General features: G+C 46.9%; 2 protein-coding genes across 2 annotated transcripts; one reads left to right on the top strand and one right to left on the bottom strand.

Moving 5' to 3' along the window:
• Positions 1–4,767: 4,767 nt before the first annotated feature.
• otol1b (otolin 1b) lies at positions 4,768–9,702 on the top strand (the record flags this gene model as incomplete). The annotated part of the gene is made up of 4 exons (XM_080531644.1): positions 4,768–5,173; positions 5,789–5,878; positions 6,132–6,203; positions 8,801–9,702. 4 exons carry the CDS (start codon positions 4,768–4,770, stop codon positions 9,700–9,702), a joined length of 1,470 nt encoding a protein of 489 aa, XP_080387770.1.
• A 1,682-nt stretch (positions 9,703–11,384) lies between these two features.
• Positions 11,385–18,964, bottom strand: LOC308158725 (high affinity immunoglobulin epsilon receptor subunit alpha-like). The gene is made up of 5 exons (XM_080532417.1): positions 18,795–18,964; positions 18,656–18,688; positions 17,166–17,450; positions 14,219–14,485; positions 11,385–12,498 (listed from the first exon to the last, which is right to left on the bottom strand). The coding sequence occupies exons 1-5, from the start codon at positions 18,817–18,819 to the stop codon at positions 12,197–12,199; spliced, it is 912 nt and encodes a 303-aa protein (XP_080388543.1). The 5' UTR covers positions 18,820–18,964; the 3' UTR covers positions 11,385–12,196.
• Between the last annotated feature and the right edge of the window lie 2,878 nt (positions 18,965–21,842).

The following is a 21,842-nucleotide window of genomic DNA, read 5'->3' as shown; positions in this document are numbered from 1 at the left end:
ATTATCAGTGCTCGCTAGGCCAAAGCCCAGTCCTGGACATTCACCAGGACTCAGATCGCCATGATAGAAAGATCCCTGTTTCTGTTTCTGTGCTCTGGGTCTTGCTCTGGCCGTAAGCAGGGAAGCAGTGGTTGGGGGGGATGGTAGGGTCCAGTGGTTGGGGGGGATGGGTGTCCAGTGGGTGGGTGTTTGGGGGGCTGGGTTGGTACGGTCCAGTGGGTGGGTGTTTGGGGGGGTGGGTTGGTAAGGTCCAGTGGGTGGATGGGTGTTTGGGGGGGTGGGTTGGTAAGGTCCAGTGGGTGGGTGGGTTGGTAAGGTCCAGTGGGTGGGTGTTCGGGGGGTGGATTGGTAAGGTCCAGTGGGTGGGTGGGTGGGTGGGTGTTCGGGGGGGTGGGTTGGTTGGTAAGTTCCAGTGGGTGGGTGGGTGGGTGTTTGGGGGGGTGGGTTGGTAAGGTCCAGTGGGTGGGTGGGTGGGTGTTTGGGGGGGTGGGTTGGTAAGGTCCAGTGGGTGGGTGGGTGGGTGTTTGGGGGGGTGGGTTGGTAAGGTCCAGTGGGTGGGTGGGTGGGTGTTTGGGGGGGTGGGTTGGTAAGGTCCAGTGGGTGGGTGGGGGGGTGGGTTGGTAAGGTCCAGTGGGTGGGTGTTTGGGGGGGTGGGTTGGTAAGGTCCAGTGGGTGGGTGGGTGGGTGTTTGGGGGGGTGGGTTGGTAAGGTCCAGTGGGTGGGTGGGGGCGTGGGTTGGTAAGGTCCAGTGGGTGGGTGTTTGGGGGGGTGGGTTGGTAAGGTCCAGTGGGTAGGTGGGTGGGTGTTTGGGGGGGTGGGCTGGTAAGGTCCAGTGGGGTCCGGTGGGTGGATGGCTCAGGGAGGGGCCCCTCTTCATCCAATCGAAACATTTACATCCATCATTGCTATTAGGTATTTCACACAGTAGCTCTGTACATCTGTCACACACACACACACACACACACACACACAGCACATCTGTACATCTGTCTGTCATACACGCACACACGCACACACACACACACACGCACGCACACACGCACACACACACACACACACACACACTCACACACACACACACACAGACCATGAGGGGTTCAGTTACTTGTATAACTGTTGACTAACCTTGTACAACCTCTGGAAATGTCAACCCTCTCTCTCTCTCTCTCTCTCTCTCTCTCTCTCTCTCTCTCTCTCTCTATCTCTCTCACTCTGTCTCTCTCTCTCTCTCTCACTCTCTCTCTCTCTCTCTCTCTTTACAGGCATGCAAGCAATAACTCCATGTTGCCAAATCAAAACAATTAAACAACTATCCCTTTTCTCCCTCCCTCCATCTCTGTTTCTCTCCATCCTTCTGCCCCCCCCCCCTCTCTCTCTCTCTCTCTGCCCCCCCCCCCCACCCTCCCTCTGGAACCCTCCCAGCTTGGCTCCAGTCCCTCTGTAAGAGCAGGGTATCAGGGTGGCTGCTGGAGGAATGCCTCCCGTATCAGGTGACCCGCACCCCCCCTACCTGCCCCCCCACCCACCCTCCCACCCCCCATAGCCCCTCGCCCCAGGCCCACAGCGACCGGGGGAGGGGGGGAGTGTGTGGTGGGGTCGTTTCACACCGCCTGATGTATCCCGTGTCACAAAAGCGCCTTTTTACACAACAGGGGTACAGAGAATGGGGGGGGGGGGGGGCCACGGAGCGGTGGGTCTCAGCCTGGGCTGGCTCCAGCGGCCGTACGACTAACACATCTTTGGGTTTCAAACCTCCTCTCCGCCATCAAAAACCAAACCCCCTCATTGGTGGGGTCGTCCCATCGTCAGACCCCTCATTGGTGGGCTGGTCCCGTCATCGAACCCCTCAATGAGATGTCAGAGAGATCTATCCTGCTGCCGTCCCGCTACAGTCTGTCTCTCCAAGGTGCCGCTACTGAGACGCTACTGAGACGGGGGACTAGCGGTTTGAGGGGCCGGTCAGGACAGGGTCAAGTGTCAAGAAGCGTCTGTCTTTGTAAGGTGAGGTGATGAGGTGAGTGACTGTCTATCTCGTAGTCATCGTCTTTGATGTGGGTGTGGAAAGATGAGAGAGGGTCATTGGAACCATAGGTAAGAGCAGGCACGAGAAACATGCGTGTGTGTGAGAGAGAGAAAAAGAGAGGTCGAGAGAGGATGGAATGAGGACAGGAGAGAGGATGGATTGAGGAGAGAGAGAGAGAGAGGAGAGAGAGAGAGAGAGAGAGAGAGAGAGAGAGAGAGAGAGAGAGAGAGAGAGAGAGAGAGAGAGAGAGAGAGAGACTGAACCTCACTCATTAGTGGTACTGAGAAAAAGATGCATTGATATTCAGGATTTTTCTTTCTTTAGTTGCTGTGAAGTCTCATGGAGGTAAGAACTGATGGATGGTTGCTTTTCTGTGTCTGTTCAGTAGAAATCTGTAAGGAGAGAATTTTCCTTTAATTAATCTGATCCGATATGCGGTTACTCTGAGCTTTAAGGAACATTCATGTGGGAGATGTAATACTAACAATGCTACTGCTTTTATTGATTGTCAACTGTACCGTATTTTTCGGACTATAAGTCGCTCCGGACTATAAGTCGCATTTATTTAGAAATATATTTCACAAAATCCAAGACCAAGAACAGACATTTAATCTGGAAAGGCAAGTTTATTCAACTACACAATAGCACACAGAACAACAGGCTGAATAGACGTCCGGTATGTTAACGTAACACATTAACAGTTATTCAGCTACACAATAGCATAAAGAACATACCTGGGAAGCTGAATAGGCTAAATTAACATAACAAGCCAGCAAGTCCAACAAGCAAGTTACCAGTAAGCAAGTTCACCAAGCTACCGTTTGCTTTGCTTCAACAAGCTAATGTTTTAGATAATTTCTTCAGGGGTATAGGAGCAGCATATACTTGTCACAAGCCCAGAGCGCCCTCTGTCGGCTGTAGACAGTAATGTTTACTCCTTGGTTCATGTCAGTCAGTATGAAATTATATATATATATCTATATATTTTGATATACAGTATAAGTCGCACCTGACTATAAGTCGCAGGACCAGCCAAACTATGAAAAAAAGCTCGAGTCCGGAAAATACGGTATGTCTTGTTTACACTTCTGCCTTGGTCCTGTATGCCAGTATCCTGTATGTTGGTTGTCCATGTACGATGTGCCATTTTAGCCGAAAGGGATCAATAAAGTTGTATCATATTGTATTGAATATACAATGTCTTGTTCTCATGGTACGTGAGCCTGGTTGCTACGACGATCCAATGAAAGAATCATCAGCAGGCTCCAGTACTATGGGAAGAGAATGATTGAGGGATAGATAGATAGATAGATAGATAGGTACTTTATTGATCCCTGAGGGGAAATTAAGGTGTTACAGTAGCTAGCTCACATCACAAACAATAACAACAACAAAATAAAGTGACAATAGAATAATAAAATAGACATCTGAAATATGATATACAGTAAGAACAGTCCAGCAAGATTTAACATCCCCCAGCCTGACTCTGATCACCCCGATCGAGCCAGCCGGAGGAGGAATTGTACAGTAATAAGAAGCGGCAAGCTTCTCTGCTCTGCTATAGTGTCATGTAGGGGATGCGAGCGATTGTCCACGATGGCCAGGAGTATGGTCCTTGTCCTCCTATTGGCCACCTCTTCCACAGTGTCCAGGGTGACACCGAGAACTGAACCAGCTTTCTTGTTCAGCCTCTTGGTGTCACCTTTCTTGATGCTGCCCCCCCCCCAGAATACCACTGCATACAGCACTGCACTGGCCACCACTGACTGGTAGGACATGTTCAGCATGGCCCTGCACACGGCAAATGACCTGAGCCTCCTCAGGAAATAAAGCTGGCTCTGGCCCCGCCCCTCTTGTACAGGACATCTGTGTTACCCGGTCCAGTCCAGTTTATTGTCCAGGTGCATCCTCAGGGACTTGGCTCTGGATCACCTCCACGTCCTCTCCCTGGATGGAAACAGGAGACAGGGGGAACCTAGGCCTCTTTAAGTCCACCACCATCTCCTTTGTCTTGCTGATTGAGTTGAGTAGCATGTGGTTCTGCTCACACCACTCAACAAAACTGTCCGAGAACCTCTGCAGATGGCAAGTGTCTCTGTTGTGCCTGAAGCCTGAGGTAGAGAGGGAGAGGAGGAAGTCTGAGGTATGGAGGGTGAAGAGGAAGTCTGAGGTATAGAGGGAGGAGAGGAAGGGGAGGTATAGAGAGTGAAGAGGAAGGGGAGGTATAGAGGGTGAAGAGGAAGGGGAGGTATAGAGGGAGAAGAGGAAGGGGAGGTATAGAGGGAGAAGGGGAAGTCTGAGGTATAGAGGGTGAAGAGGAAGGGGAGGTATAGAGGGAGAAGAGGAAGTCTGAGGTATAGAGGGAGAAGAGGAAGGGGAGGTATAGAGGGAGAAGAGGAAGTCTGAGGTATAGAGGGTGAAGAGGAAGTATGAGGTATAGAGGGTGAAGAGGAAGTCTGAGGTATAGAGGGTGAAGAGGAAGGGGAGGTATAGAGGGTGAAGAGGAAGTCTGAGGTAGAGAGGGAGAAGAGGAAGGGGAGGTATAGAGGGTGAAGAGGAAGGGGAGGTATAGAGGGTGAAGAGGAAGGGGAGGTATAGAGGGAGAAGAGGAAGGGGAGGTATAGAGGGAGAAGAGGAAGGGAGCCAGAACTGTTCCCTGGGGGGCGCCAGTGCTGCTCACCACCCAGTCCGACACACATGACATTACATGTTTATTTTTCTCCATCCTCAGATCTCAGACAATCATGAGGACACTCTCCCATCACCCAGCCTTCTTCTTGGCTTTAGCAGTGGTAGCACTCACAGTAACCAGCGTGTCGTCTAAAGCCACACCGTGGCCCAAATACACCAAGAAGCCAATGCCTTTCCGTGAGCAGCCACAGACCACCATGCGCCCATCTCTGACCACCAGTATCTCCAAAACAGTCAAGACACTGGCGCCTCCCATGGAGCCATACCCGCCGGCAACCACAGACAGCACCACTTACCCCAGTGACGCCTACCTGGACTACTACACTGAGAGCACAGGGCCCCCTGGCGTTGGACATGATAATTACACCCTGGATTACAACGAGTGTTACTTTAATTTTTGCGAGTGCTGTCCGCCTGAGAAAGGGCCCCACGGGGAGAAGGGGGACAGAGGGTTACCAGGTAGAGACATATTTTTCTTATTTTTTCATTTGTTGCTGTTTTTCGCGCACACACACACACACACACACACACACACATATATACATGTTACGGTACATGTGGGATTAGGGTTAGGGTTAGGTGCTAGGGTGACTCGGTACATGCTGGTATGTCTAACCCTAACCCTAACCTTAACCCTACCCCTAACCCTAGTTTTCCCACATGTACCGTATTCCCACATGTACCGTAACATATATATATATATATATATATATATATATATATTCTAAATCATCTCATCCCCCAGAAACCAACTTTAGCTACCCCACCTAGTATTATTTGTTTTTATCTACAAAGTGGCTTACTTGTGTAAACAAATACAAGTAATTCTCGGTGGGGTAGCTAAAGTTGGTTTCTGGGGGATGAGATGATTTAGAATATCAGGTATCAGGCCTGGGTCAAAAAGTGTTTGAAATACCTCCAGATGGACAACGTTCGTACTTTTGGGACTATTCCATTGGTTCCATCGTGCCAGGCAAACTCAGTCAAGCACAGCTAAGCATTTGGAATGAATTCAAATACTATTTTAACCCCGGTCTGTCACTGACACTGTCACGCAACTGTATTTTCTCCAAGGTCCACCCGGAGAAAGGGGGGAGTTAGGACCCAGGGGATTACCTGGACCGGCGGGCTCAAACGGAACCATGGGATTTAAAGGAGAGAAAGGTGAAGACAGAACATAAAAACAACACTTCATAAATAGAGTTCTTCTTACCAGGGTGTTATTCCATCAACGTCTCTAAAGGAAAATCTAGGCTTATTTTTGATAACTCTCGGGAGACTTATCAGAATAAGCCTGGATTTTCCTTTCGTGAGGTTGATGGAATACCCCCCTGATCCTGTAGAGGTCATCACCTATACTATGTTGGTATTGATTTTGTTCATATTATTGATTGAGATGTCTGTGTCCATGTTCCAGGGGAGAGAGGTTTTCAAGGAAACCCTGGAATGGCAGGAGCTCCGGGATCACCGGGGAAACAAGGAGAGAGAGGTGACAAATTGATTGATTGATTGAAAACCTTTATTGTCCCCAATGGGGAAATTTTGTTGTCAAACAGCTCAGTTAGGGCAGAAAACATTCAGTACAGAAAACAGAAAACATTCAATAAAATACACAAAACAGTGCAGGCTCAATAAGTAAAAAGTTCCAAAAGTTCCAGCTCCAGGTCTCCCCCACCCTGCAGGGCCTGGTTGTAGAGTCGGAGTGCAGCTGGAACAAAGGACTGTCCAAATCTTTTTGTACTTTGACGGGGGAGAACAAATCTGTGGCTGAACTTGCTCCTCATCCCCGCCAGCTCGCAGTACATCGGGTGGGAGGGATTGGCCAGCATGGCCGCCAGTTTTTTCCCCATCCTCTGTTCTGCCACCACCTCTAGGCTGTCCAGCCCGGTCCCCACCACAGAGCTGGCCTTCTTCACCAGTTTGTTTAGCTTCGCAGCATCCCTGGCACAGATGTTTCCACCCCAGCAGGCCACGGCGAAGAACAGAACGCTGGCAACCACCGACTGATAAAACATTTGCAGCAGCTTGTTGCAGACACCGAAAGACCTCAGCCTTCTCAGGAAAAACAGTCTGCTCTGCCCTTTCCTGAGAAGAGCCTCGGTGTTGTCAGTCCAGTCCAGTTTGTTATTAATTTGTACTCCCAGGTACCTGTAGGAGTCCACCCTCTCGACTTCCACCCCCTTGATGGTGATGGGGGCTGGGGTCCTTCTCTTCCTCCTAAAATCCACCCCCAACTCCTTTGTTTTGCTGGTGTTAAGCAAAAGGTAGTTGGTGTCGCACCACTGCACAAAGCTCTCCACCAGGGCCCTGTACTCCTCATCCCTGTCATCTGTGATGTAACCGACGATAGAGGAGTCATCCGAAAACTTCTGCAGGTGGCACTGGTCGGAGCTAAACTGGAAGTCGGAGGTATAGAGGGTGAAGAGAAAGGGTGACAGAACAGTTCCCTGGGGGGCACCGGTGTTGCACACCACCACCTCAGACTGACAGCCCTGCAGTCTCACATACTGACGCCTGTCTGTGAGGTAGTTGTGGATCCAAGCCGTCAGGGAGTCCTCCACACACATCACTGCTAGTTTGTCAGCCAGCAGTGATGGCTTGATAGTGTTAAATGCACTGGAGAAGTCGAAGAACATGGTCCTCACCATGCTCTGTGGCCTCTCCAGGTGTGTGTAGGCCCTGTGCAGCATGTAAATGATGGCATCCTCCACCCCCATGCTCTCCTGGTATGCAAACTGCCGGGGGTCCAGGAAGTCCTTCACCTGGGGCTTAAGGTGTTGCAGCACTAGCCTCTCCAGGATCTTCATGACCTGTGGTGTCAGGGCGACAGGTCTGTAGTCGTTTGGGGTGCTGGGCCGTCCCTTCTTTGGCACTGGGACGATGCAAGAGGTCTTCCAGAGCTGTGGCACCCTCCTCAGTCTTAGAGATAGACTGAAGAGATGTTGGAATGTGTCCGCCAGCTCTCCAGCACACACCTTCAGAACCCTGGGGTTGATGTTGTCTGGACCTCTGGACTTGTTCACATTCACCCTGGAGAGCTGCCTTCTCACCTGCTCAGATGTTATAAAGCTGTGAGTACCGGTGTCTCCAGGTGTGAAGCATGCTCCCTGGCTCCTGGTGTTGGTAAGGGGAGGCAATTGCTGCTGGGGTGTGAGGGGGTCAGGGGGAGTGGGGGCTACTGTTGCCAGGGGTGCGGTACATTGGAGAGGGGAGGAGAGGGTCGGGGGCTGTGGGGGGTGACAGGGGGATGGTTGGTCAAACCTGTTAAAGAAGCAGTTCAGGTCATCCGCCTGCTCTCGGGTCCCCTCCACCACAGTATGTGGCTGCTTGTGGCCCGTGATCTTCTTGAAACCCTTCCACACCTCCTTGGAGCTGTGGGCCACTAGCCCGCCCTCCAATTTCCTCCTGTATTCCTCTTTGGCTGCTCTCAGCTCCTTCTTCACCTCCTTCTGAGTGGCCCTGGCTCCCTCAGTGTCCCCTGCCTTAAACAGCCTCCTCTTCCTTTTCAGAAGGTTCTTGATGTTCCCATTTATCCACGGCTTGTTGTTAGGAAAGCACCGTACCTTTTTAATGGGGACGATGCTCTCCTCGCAGAACTTGATATAGTCTGTGACACAGTCTAGCAGACCATCTATGTCCTCCCCGTGGACTCTCTGGAACATCCCCCAGTCGGTTGTTTCAAAACACGCCCTCAGCTCCTCCTCAGAAGCCTCGCAGCATCATATCAAAACTGCCAACACACACACAGGGATAAGAAAAGCACACTGTTCAGATATGATGTCTCTACCTATAATGCCCTCCAAAAGTACTGGAAAGAGGAAGCATTTTGTCTTCTTTTAGCTCTATACTTCCAACAGTTTGGATTTGAAATCAAACAATTACGACAAGGTTAAAGTAGAGATTCTCAGCTTTTATTTAATGTTGTCTTTTTTCAGATTGGTTACACCATTTAGAAATTACATTTTTTTTTAAACATAGTCCCACTTGGACCAATAATATCTGTTCCTAATAATAATAATAATAATAATAATAATAATAATAATAATAATAAGTGTCCTCTGGTACTGTGCTCCCCCAACCCCACAGGTGGACCTGGCTCCAAAGGTGAGCAAGGAGGCACAGGGCTCCCCGGGGTCAGAGGTGGGCGAGGGGAGAAGGGGGACCCCAGCCAGAACGGGACTAAGGGTGAGAGAGGGGAACCTGGGAAAGAGGGGCCGGCGGGACCCCCAGGGCTGGCCGGGGTGCAAGGTCCGATGGGGGAAAAGGGGGACAAAGGGGAGTGTGGAAACTTCGGGGACCGAGGACAGAAGGGCGGTCCAGGGGACCCCGGGCCTCCTGGCGCCCCGGGAGGGCTGGGCTTTCCCGGGTTGGACGGCAAGCAGGGCCCCCCCGGCGCGGCGGGCAACCAGGGTCCTCCGGGACATCCCGGATCCCGGGGAGATCCCGGGGGTCGAGGGCCGCCCGGTCACCAGGGAGGGAGGGGGATGTTCGGGCCCAAGGGCGACAGAGGGCCCCCCGGGATGAGGGGCGACCGCGGCCCCCGGGGGATGAAAGGAGCCAAGGGCGATGGCGGGTCGGCCCAGAAACGCTCGGCCTTCAGCGTGGGCCTGTCGCCCAGCAAGTCCTTCCCGCCCTCAGGCTTCCCCGTCCGCTTCGACAAGATCTTCTACAACGGGGAGGGCCACTACAACGTCTCCTCCAGCAGCTTCGCCTGCGCCCATGCCGGCGTCTACGTCTTCTCCTACCAGTTCACTGTGCGCAACCGGCCCCTGCGCGCCGCCCTGGTGGTGAACGGGGCGCGGCGCCTGCGGACGCGCGACTCCCTGTACGGCCAGGACATCGACCAGGCGTCCGCCGTGGTGCTGCTGCAGCTGGCGGCGGGGGACCAGGTGTGGATGGAGACGCTGAGGGACTGGAACGGGGCTTACGCCAGCAGCGAGGACGACAGCACCTTCTCGGGGTTCCTGCTCTACTCAGACACGCCCTGACACGGGGGTCTAGACCCTACCTACCTACCTACCTACCTACCACCCTCCTGCTCTACTCAGACACACCCTGATACTGGGTTCTAGACCCTACCTACCTACCTACCTACCATCCTCATGCTCTATTCAGACACACCCTGACTGGGGTTTAGACCCTACCTACCTACCTACCACCCTCCTCTACTCAGACACACCCTGATACTGGGTTCTAGACCCTACCTATCTACCTACCTACCTACCACCCTCCTCTACTCAGACACACCCTGATACTGGGTTCTAGACCCTATCTACCTATCTACCTACCTACCTACCACTCTCCTCCTCTACTCAGACACACCCTGACTAGGGTTTAGACCCTACCTACCTACTCCTGCTCTATAAGACACGCCCTGACACTGGGTTCTAGACCCTACCTACCTACCTACCTACCACCCTCCTGCTCTACTCAGACACGCCCTGACACTGGGTTCTAGACCCTACCTACCTACCTACCACTCTCCTGCCTCGACTGTGACTGTAATGTATCCTGTACCTTATCTCTGTTGCAACACTCATCTCTCAATGTACTGCTTCTACAAACCCAGCAGGGGGCAGACCTGGGTCCAAAAAACTAAACAACCAAAAAAACGTTCAAATACTAGGAGCGTTTGCTGGAACCTGCCTGCAGTGCTAGATGGGCGTGATTTGCACTTTTGAGACTGTTCCATTGATTTGCCAAGCAAACTGAAAAAAAAGCACAGCTTATTTGAAATGATTTAAAATACTATTTGGAATCAGGTCTGCCATGAAGGTTCTACCTGGGGTTCTTCTGGTTCTTCAGTCCCCGTAGTGGAACCCTTCTAAGGACCCACTCTTTGGTGCCATGTAGAAATGTGACTGCAGCTGGTGAAACCGGGAACCAAGTCGCCAACAGACGGACCGTTTGGACTTTTATTCTGAAAAATGTAAATACATTTCAGCATTTTGGAAAATCAATGACACACTCTCTAGTCAAGCCAAAACATTGCAATGCAATGGATTCGGTGAGTAATCCCCACTACTACCAAGTTAGTGGTATTACTAGTGGGGGTGGAGTAGTGGGGATTACTCACTGAATCCGTTGCATTGCAATGTTTTTGAGAGTGTGTCATTGATTTTCAACAACACTGAAATATATTTAAAGTTTTCAGAATATAAGTCAGAACATTTTGATTGATTGGCGACTTGTTCCCTGTTTCACCAGCTGCTGTCACACATGTTTCTGATACCAGGCAGAAAAACAAAAAGGGGTTCTTTAAAGGTTATTGCACTGGGACAAGCCCAGGAACCTTCCTTTCTTTCTAGTATACCACACTCCAACCTCCCAGCGGAGGCTGATGGAGGTAGAAATCAGAGGACGGGCTTACTGTAATGCATGGGATGAAACGAGGAACGGTATCAAACACGTGTGCATCCCAATGAGAGCCTGTCCTCTGATTTCTACCTTCAGCAGCCTCCCCTGCACTGCAATCATATCTGTATTTAACTGTGAGAAATGAGAGCCTCATTTTGCCTTTTAAGATAAGTAGAGAGTTACTCTGTGAACCTTTTCTATTCCGTAAATCTGTTAGAAAGATAGCCTGCTGTAAATGTAAACACTGACACTGTTTAGTACCTAACCCTAACCCTAATAATTGTTTCCCAGTGTAGGCTAAATGAATCAGTAAACAGTATTTAATATGACATATTTTGAGAATGAGCTTTCATACACTTTTGAAATAAAATCAAGCGGTAGATTTTTACAAATGAAATGCATTGATTTGCTTTGAACTGACAATCAGTTGTACAGATGCAGTAAACACTACCATTCATAACATTACATACAGGTGAATATGGCACTGTATTAATTGTGTAATTAAAAAGTTTTGATTCATATGTAAATGTTATTATAAAGTACATTGCGAAACAAACAAAGAAGTCAAGGAGTTGTATTTTCAAACATAGTTGTAGTCTGTTCCGGAGGCTAAGCTATGAATGGAACTTAATTAGAAGATTCTGGAAGAGCCATTGAGACACTGGTACATTTCTCTGGCACATTTCTCTCAGGTGTCCTGTTGTTGAATGTCCCGTCTGCTAAATGCCAAATGGAGAGAAATGTGCCAGAGAAATGTACCAGTGTCTCAATGGCTCTTCCAGAATCTTCTAATTAAGTTCCATTCATGACCCTGTTATGATCCAGCAGCAAAATGATCCAGTGTGTCTGGAAAATCACCAGAGGAATCCGTGAGGACAAGGGGCCTTGGATGGAGTGTTGTTGGGGCTAGTTGGGGTTTGGTTCCCTCTGTTCCCTCAGTAGGCTGGACAGGGGTTGGCGGCTAGGACAGATGCTGCTGTGGTGGCCGAGGCTCTGGGCCGGACAGACAGAGATGGAGATGTTCCCTAATGTGTCCCTGTTGAAAACAAAACAGCTCAGCTTTGGATCGCCGAGACGGCGAGAGTGACTGCGTCCCTTTCTGCTCCCGTGACGTCTGGCTCGCCCCTAGGACGCCGCCGGCGCAGATCTGGACCTTCGGGAGCGGCCAACTGGCCCGTAAGGCGTCGGCTCACTCCACTTCTCCGCGCCCAGGTCAGGTACTCTGGTTCTGCACTGGTACTTCCCCGGAGACCGCTCCACCCGGAAGTGGTCCTGGTCGGTACTGGGCGCCAGCAGCTCCCCGTCCTGGTAGAAGTAGTAGTTGACGGTCGGAGCGGGCTTGCGAGCGGTCATCCGGACCTGACAGGTAAGCAGCAGCCATTTGACGTCCTGGGTCTGGATCTTCAGGTGCGGCTCGCTCACCGGCTCTGCAGAAACAGGATTAATTAAGAGCATTAGTACTTTTTTCTGAGTGGGGCAGTCCCACTCATATTTTTCATTTTATTGGACAAATACAGTGAAGACAGACAGGAAAGTAAGGAGAAGAAGGGAGAGAGAGAGGGCATGTCAGCAGGGCATGGGCCGGATTCGAACCCATGCAGACATGAGCATATGTACAGACCACTGGACCACCCCTGGCGACAAGAGCCTTAGCATTGACCAGTGGAGGCTGGTGGAGGTAGACATCGGAGGACGGGCTCATTGTCATGCATGGTATATCATAAGGGTGAGTCTTTCGAACTCCACCTTCCTTCACTGGTACTAACACACTGGCCACATTCTAGAGCGCCACGGGTGACTTTATTCACCAAAAATGCAGGGGCCGGGTTCACAGACAAGGCTTAAGCCTAGTCTTGGACTAATTCACACTTTCAATGGCAATTTGCAGTCCAGGGGGCTATTCCATCGACGTCGCGAAAGGAAAATCCAGGATTCTGATAAATCTCACGAGATAAAATAAATAAATAAAATCCTTTAGCATTTGTTGGGAATTTGTATTAAAATAACTAGAAGTGATAAATCATGTGCTATGTGCTCATTTAAATAATATGTGACTGAGGTCAGTTGAGAACAATAGGAAGGTCACGCAAAGCCAAAAGAGAGGTTCTGTTTTTGAGCGACAAGAAGAATACAAGCTCCTGACTAAAAGAACGTTTTATGATTCAAACTGCCTGTAAATTACTTATTTTTACCTATGTGCTAACAACCATTTTACACCTGCTGTTATAATATTCTATTTTTCTGTACTGATTTTATACTTTCATAACTAATGATTAATGATAAGTCTATTCTTCTAATACTATATTTTAACTTGTAAATCGAATCCTAATATTACTGTGTAACTTCAATAGTTGTGTTTTCACAAGACATTCTGATAACAAGACATTCTGATAAGGACACTGACACAATGCTCTGCTCATACAAAGTACGATATCACCATGAGAACGAGAGGCTAGCAGGACACTCAAGCTGATAACACACAGTACACTCTCGCACCCACACAGAAGAGGAATTGAAGGCCAATGCTAACGAGAAGACTTGCTGCAGCTGCAACGGATTTGTGCTGACAATTGGAAAACTACCAGATAGAGGGGGGGAGGCATCACCCAGCCCAAAATGTTAAATCAAATGTATAAAGGACTATGTACGAAGGTGAGAGGGACTCTTGTTTGGTGGAGCCACTGCAGTTAACTTGTTGACGGCTAGCTGAGACGGGCCTGCAGAGGTGAAACTAGATGAGACACTTTTCCATGGAAATGAACTATTATTGCTTGCTGATGTGCTTGAATAAATATTATCTTAATGAACAGTTCAGTAGTGGTGCCTAATATTTGATTGGATCATATCATCTTAAGAAGTGATATCAAGGACGTCTCGTTGAGATTAAACGAACTCGCTTGTAAGTGACGACTCAATTAAATCGATTCTGGAGAAGTTGATCGCCTTACACAATGTTGATGGAACCCCCCCCCCCCCCAGGACTAGGCTTGTCTGTGAAACTGGCCTAGGTGTCTTTCGGAATTCTTTGGCAGTGAGTAAAAGTGTCCTGACTAGATTTAATCCTCGACAATGTGGACATTACATCAACATTAGCTGAAATCTTCACAAAGCCAAAACGACAATCCACCAACAGAGGAAAAATCTCACCTTCGACGGACAGCCGAGTGGCCGATGACACCGCAGAGTGCTGGACGGATGATCGCTCCACCCAGGTCGCCCTGCACCAATAAGACCCGCGATCCTCTAGGGTGAGGACGGTCAAAAGCACCTGCGGGTCTGAGACGGTCTTAAGCTCCGCCCCGTCCTTGTAGAGGATCACCTGATCCGGTCTGTAGCCACGGACACGGCAGGTCAGCGTGACCGACTCGCCAATCAGCACGAGCGGGGGCGTGGCCTGCAGGATGACCCACCCACCTGTGAGCAGGGCAGAGGGGGTGATCTACAGAAGCCCGGATGCTTTTTAAAACCCTCCGGTTGTGTTCCCGGTCAAATCTGACCGAGAGCAACTTTCATCAATCATAAATATTGTGTTTTTCATTTGATTGCCTCAAGGCCTTATGATATCCTCCACACTAGGCATTTGAACATATAAAATTGCTGACTAATCACTGGCATTGAATTTTGAGGTTTTAGTCAACTTTGTAACATCGGTGGTGTTCCCGGTCAAAAATGACCGCCATAGGAAATTAATGGATAACACAAGTTGTAACAAGCTACAACATTCCAGGATGCATCAGACCTGTTCAAATACCTCATATATAAAGTTTGACACATTTCAAACTAAACAATTAGGTGTTTGTTATGGGAACCCTTCTCTTTCCCGTGCTTATTTGCCCATCCGAACCAGACCTTCCAGACTAAACATTGTTTAGTCTGGAAGGTGTGGTTCACCTGGGGTGAAAGAGAAGGGTTCCCATAACTCTGGAAGGTATGGTTCTGATGGACACATAAGCACGGGAAAGAGAAGGGTTCCCATAACAAACACTGAAATGTATCAAACGAAACAGGTGTTTGTTATGGGAACCCTTCTCTTTCCCGTGCTTATGAAATGTATCAAATGAAACAGGTGTTTGTTATGGGAACCCTTCTCTTTCCCGTGCTTATATGCCCATCCCCCCACGTGAACCACACCTTCCAGACTAAACTCTCACAGACCCCCTATATAAAGCTTTATTTGTGCTTTGCTCTGAATTCACTCTGTGAACACAATGAGTAACAACATTATCTGTCAGAGAGGCTCTCGACCGAATTTTTTAACCAGATGAAGAGGAGATTGAAGTTGAACCAGAGATAGAGGAGGATGTCTCAGAATTGGAAGACAACACCGATCCTGACTTCGATCCAGAATGTTATGAGACAGACGGCGAGGAAGAGGCCCCTGAGGAAGAGGCCCCTGTGGAAGAGGCACCTGAAGAACAGGCACCTGAGGTGACATTCCAGTCCAAGGGTGGCAACTTGCTCTGGTATTCATCCTCCCAGGATGTGGAAAACATCATAAGGATGACACCAGGACCAACGCGGTATGCTACATCTCGTGTGGATGACATCAAGTCCAGCTTCCAACTGTTTTTACCAGAGTCCATTGAGGAAATTGTACTGGACATGACAAACCTGGAGGGGAGGCGTGTGTTTGGGGACACATGGAAAGCACTGGACCAGGTAGACCTTCAAGCCTACATACTGTAGGTCTGTTGATTCTAGCAGGAGTATATCGGTCAAACAATGAGGCTACAAAGAGTCTGTGGGATGCGGAGTGCGGGAGGCCTATATTCCGGTCCACTATGTCATTACAGCAGTTTCATGTCCCGTCGAGAGTTATCCGATTTGATAACAGAGATACAAGACCTGCCCGCTGGCGAAATGACAAACTGGCTGCCATCAGGAACGTTTGGGACAGGTGGGTGGAGCGCCTACCACTGATGTACAATCCAGGCCCTGAGGTGACAGTTGACGAGCGCCTGGTCTGTTTCAGAGGTCGCTGTCCCTTCAAGCAGTACATCCCAAGCAAACCAGGCAAGTATGGAATCAAGATCTGGGCAGCATGTGATGCCAGGAGCAGCTATGCCTGGAATATGCAGGTCTACACGGGAAAACCTGTTGATGGAAGGCCAGAAAAAAACCAGAGCATGCGTGTTGTGCTGGACATGACAGCCGGTCTCAAGGGGCATAATATCACATGTGATAACTTTTTCACCTCATATGCGCTTGGTCAGGAGCTGTTGAAACGCAAGCTCACCATGGTGGGGACAGTGAGGAAGAACAAGCCTGAACTTCCCCCTGCGCTGGTGTCAACCAGAGGGAGAGAGATGCTCTCATCAAATTTTGCACAGTATATGTTGAGATGTTGAAGAACTGATCCAATGTGTTGTTTGGCAGAGATATATAGAGTTTCAGGGTGTAACTGGCCTTCTTATTTGAAATTCTCAAAAACGGAAATGAAATATCAAATGTCTACTGTGTATTTAGTCACATTACAGTAATTTGGTCATATCTATGTTCATTTTTTAACATCTCACAGGTCTCAGCTTTCACCAGGTACCAAATTTAGCAAATTTGACCATGTAGTTTTGGAGATATGAAGCAGTTAATCAGACCGGTCTAATTAGACCGGGAACACCAAGGATCGGGGGGCAAACATGAACACAACCCAAAGGTTAAAAAAAATAAAAATAAATTAGGGCATTTTTATTGGGATAGAAACAGATCGACAGGAAGGATGTGTGTGTGTATGTATGTGTGTGTGTGTGTGTGTGTGTGTGTGTGTGAGTGAGAGAGAGAGAAAAGAGGGATGTCATGCCATGATATGTTAAGGGTGCCAACCCAAACATGCGTCTTCTTGCCCACCCATTTTTTCTGAATTGTTGATATTCCAGGGCGGGATTGAATGTCATTAATGTCGTTAATCTCATATTTGCATTTACTGTCGGTCCATATACTATGTCTATCTAATTAGCGCTGCCCTTAGCCACCACCGGCCTTGCGACCCCCCCCCACCCCCCCCCACATTTCTCTGGAGATTTTCTCCGAAGGCAACTACTACGAGTAGATCTATTTACGCCTTGCTACTACCTTGCCCACCCAAGCCGGTACTTACCGTCCACGTCTATGAAGAGGGGCAGGCTGCGCTGTGTCTCCAGGGGGCCCCTGTCTGTGTCCCTCACCCCCTGGCAGTGGTAGTCCCCGCTGTGGTCTGGACGGGCCTTCCACACGGTGTACGACTCAAACTCCACCAGCAGCTCCGCCCCGTGGAACCAACGGTAGCGCCAGTTGGTCGACTCGCGCCCGGGAACGCTGCACTTGAACTGGACTCTCTCCCCAGAGAAGACCCGGGATCCCCCGCTGGCCAGCTCAATCACAGCAACGATGTCACTGCTGGGTTCTGGTGTGTGTGGGGAGAGGGGGGAAGGAGGGGTTATTTATAGGCTTTTCACTTTTATGTTTTAGTAGGTAAAGGATACAGAACATGTACATGTACTGAATAAACTCTCTAGAATCCGTAGTTACACCTTGCCTCAACACCGTTGAGGACAACTGTAATATCGTCACCCTTCTTAAAATAATGGCGTAGCATAAGTCATAATTTCAAGTTTTGTGAAAAACAGAATAAACTGAACCAAATCTAGAATAATATGATCATTTAGGCAAAAACATAATTTTCCTCAAAAATGACGTAAGCCATTATTTTAAGAAGGTGACGATATGCAGAATACAGTGCATCAGAAACTGAAATGATGTTGTCTATATGTGATATTTATCCTTTTAGCAGTCCATCTATTGCAGGAAATGTTGGCGGGATACTCAGCCATTCAATGAAGTCTTGTATGGGGCTATGTATTGGAGATGGTATTGCTAAGCTCGTGCAGACAGACATTATCACAATCAACTACAACAGCACAAAGGAGGCATTAACATTTACATTTTTGCCATTTATCCAAAGTGACTAACAACAAATACATTTGGCTCACTTAAGTAAGTAAGTGAATAATCTATCCAGGAAAAAGTAATCTATGCTCAGGCCATTGGCAGTCGTGTGCTAGAAGAAGGATGATTTTTCTTTTTTATGACACTGGAGAAACAGTACAGGGGGGGCAGTAGATGTCTCAGGAGAAACAGTACAGGGGGGTAGTAGATGTCTCAGGAGAAACCGTACAGGGGGTAGTAGATGTCTCAGCAGAAACAGTACAGGGGGTTAGAGGGGATGAAAAGGTCTTTAAGAGGGACAGTTAAGGTGTAGACTGAAGAGATGGGTCTCTTCAGTCTCCTCAGTATAGTTCAAGGTTACAAGCATGGGCGATTTACATCATTACATCATCATAATATGATGCCGGCTACATAACACTGCTTTATATGTATTACTGTATGTAATGCTAACATTAGCATTACATAATATATATGTTAGCATTACATACATTAATACATATGTATGCATTACATCCAGTAATACATATGTTAGCATTACATACATTAATACATATGTTAGCATTACATCCAGTAATACATATGTTAGCATTACATACAGTAATACATATAAAGCAGTGTTATGTAGCTGGCTTTGAATATCTGAATAATGACATGATCACATACCTGGCATAGTCCAGTGTGGTAGTGTTGAAGCAACTGAAAGATAAAACACATCACCTTAAGCGAATGCAAATCATGATCACTGCTACCTATTGAATGTTGCTTGATTTGAAGCACTTAAATTTGCCTGAAAGAAACTCACCCAAGAGACAGAGTAACAGCTCCATTTGAAAGGTGTTGGTTTGTGTTCTTGGTGAAGAGAACTGCAGCTTTCATAATATCTTTAAGGGAAATGAAAACTGCAAGGTGTCTGCAAGTTTCAGTTCCAAAACAGAACTTAATTTCAAAACGTATTTCCTATTTCATCATATGTTCTTCCTTTCCCATTCCATCTGCTTTCAAGTAAATCATTTGCAGTTACTGGAAACACTTGTGAAACCTGAAACCCCCCCAGATGTTTTAACTATCGTCACCTTAAAATAATGGCTTACGTCACTTTTGAGGGATGTTTGTTTGATGTTTTTGCCTAAATATCATATATTCTATATTATTTTACAAATTAATAATAATAATAATAATAATAATAACAATTCATTGTATTTATATAGCGTTTTTCCAGGGCTCAAAGATGCTGATTAAATAAAATAAAAAATATATTATTATATATATTTGGTTCAGTTTATTCTGTTATTCTCAAAACTTGAAAATATGACTTAAAATCAAAAATATGACTTAAAATAATTATGTAAAATATATATATAAAATATGACATAAGCCATTATGATCAATCTTTATCATTTATTAACTTAGAACATTCTGGAGAAATACCTCCTTCAAACCAGTCTCCAGTCTTGTGCTGTTTACTCACTGAACACTTTAATAGGAACACCTGCACCTGTGAGGGGAATGTTTTCTTGACACAATTTGGGCCGTTAATACCAATCAACTATTGCTTGAATTCCACAACCTGTTTGAGTATTGTTTCTGACCATGCGCATCCCTTCATGGCCACAATTTACCCGTCTTCTAATGGCTACTTCCAGCATGATAACGCACCATGACACAAGGCAAAAATTGTCTCTAACTGGTTTCATGAACATGACAAATGAGTTCAGTGTTCTTCAGTGTCCTTCCCAGTCACCGGATCTGAATCCAATAGAACACCTTTGGGATGTGGTAGAACGGGAGATTCACAGCATGAATGTGCACCTGAAATATCTGCAGGAATTGCATGATGGAATCATGTCATCATGGACCAGAATCTCAAAGGAATGTTTCCAACATATTGTGGAAATAATGTTACGAAGAATTGAGGCTGTTTTGAGAGCAAAGGGAGGCCCAACCCAGTATTACTATAGTGTTCCTAATAATGTGTTCAGTGTGTGTATATTGAAGTGTGTGACATAGTTTCCCTATAAACATATAAGTTGAAGATTAAGTTGAAGATTTCTCCTTTTTCATGTTGATGCTCGTTCTGCTTACTTTCACTGATCACATCCATACTTTTTGTCAATTACAATTAGGCATGACAGAGCTAAAAAAGAAAAGAAAAAAGAAAGTGGAAAGACACTGCACTGGAGAAGACAGAGTGGCCTTTGAGTTTTTTTTATTCATCAACACAAACCCAATAAGAGACAAAAGAACACTGTCTAAATAAGTTACATTTAAATACAAGACAGTGTTGAGTTTTGCCTTCTAAATACAATAACAAACCTATAAGGTTGCAGAAATGTACTCACACATTGTCCTCCAAAATACCTGATCATTGATTTCTGTGTGAGGGTTAAACACTTGTTTATTTCAGCTAGTGTTACAAGGGTCAGGGGTTCAAATCATTTTTTGGCAAAGTCGGTTTGGCTAGCACCGGAATATGAATATAATAAAAATGTGTGAAATGTGACCCCATCCAACATGATTAAATGTGACCCCATCCAACATGATTAAAAACCACCAGTGGCTACAGGTACCAACGCGTATTCCTCCATATTGTTCACTATTCGTCCAATAGAACTATTACTATGCTAACTTTACTATATCGGCACTTCCTTAGGAGTGAGGTTAGTGTGAAGGGTTAAAGTAATACTGTAGAAGATTTGCCTCTGGGGGTGCTCTTGAGCTACAAGGAGTCCCCTAAATAGTTACAAAATAATATCCACAAAGGCACACAACTCTATGCACGCCCATGAGCATAAGTCAATATTACGCCTTATTATAGTAATATAATTAAATTATAATTACATTTATAGTAATACAACGCTTTGGACAAAAGCGTCAGCTAAATGGCATGTATTATAAGTTAAGTTTATAAGCTTTAAAATAAGGATTGTGTGGTTTTATGAGGCAAGACATAATATTATTTCAATGACAACCATGATGTCAACACTAAAGCAAAAACGTTTAAGGTAATAAATATGTAACTAAACTTCCATCTGACCTTGAATGTTAAATATAGTGTTAGTCAACGGTACAGTATTTGCAAGCCCAACAGTAACTAAGGACATGGTTGTGTTTATGGTTAAAGTTATGGTTAGATACAATGTAGATTTATGATTGGTTCTTGTTAGGCTTGAGGTTATGGTGCGGTTTAAGGGTGTAATTAAGGTTAGGCATAGTGTTACAGTCAAACTGGATGAATAGCCTGGGAGAATGTGAACCAGTAAGGTGTCTGTAGCCACGGTATCTGAACAGAGCCTTAGAAAAACATCTAGAGCCAGCTTAAGCCTAGTCCTGGACTAAATCACACTTTCAATGTCAAATCTTGATTGAAGATCCTTTTTTTGCATCGTAGCAGGTAAATTGACCTCTCTGTTGCATCAACAATGCCATCCTGCCAACGTAACCTTTGACCCACATAAGCGGTAGTCCTGTAAACCAGAACCCGTTTTTTTGGCAACTTCCCTGTCCAGAGTGACAGCTCTTTTCACTTCATCTGCAAAAAAAAAAAAAGTACGTAAAATAAAAAGACTACACTACTCCTTATTTTACTACTGTAAGATAAAGCCTTACACAAACTCAAAGTGCTCTTCTGACAACTCAAAACTAAACATGGTTATCTAAGTTATTGCAGTGTTTCTCCAGTAGAGAGGTTGATACGCCGTCAAATTCATACCATCGCCTAACAGAACAGCATTGCCCGTCTTCCTGTTATGTGACCAATCAAAGCGGAGAAAGAAAAAAGAAAAACAAACTTTGAGCTATCAATGATATCAAATAGTTTCTGGAGTCAAAAATGTAGAACCTAGAAACGTAG

The sequence above is a fragment of the Nansenia antarctica genome (genome assembly GCF_963989245.1).
Source record: "Nansenia antarctica genome assembly, chromosome: 5".
NCBI classification, from domain to species: domain Eukaryota; kingdom Metazoa; phylum Chordata; class Actinopteri; order Argentiniformes; family Microstomatidae; genus Nansenia; species Nansenia antarctica.
Note: the sequence above shows the minus strand (reverse complement) of the source record. Positions and strands in the feature narration are given on the sequence as shown.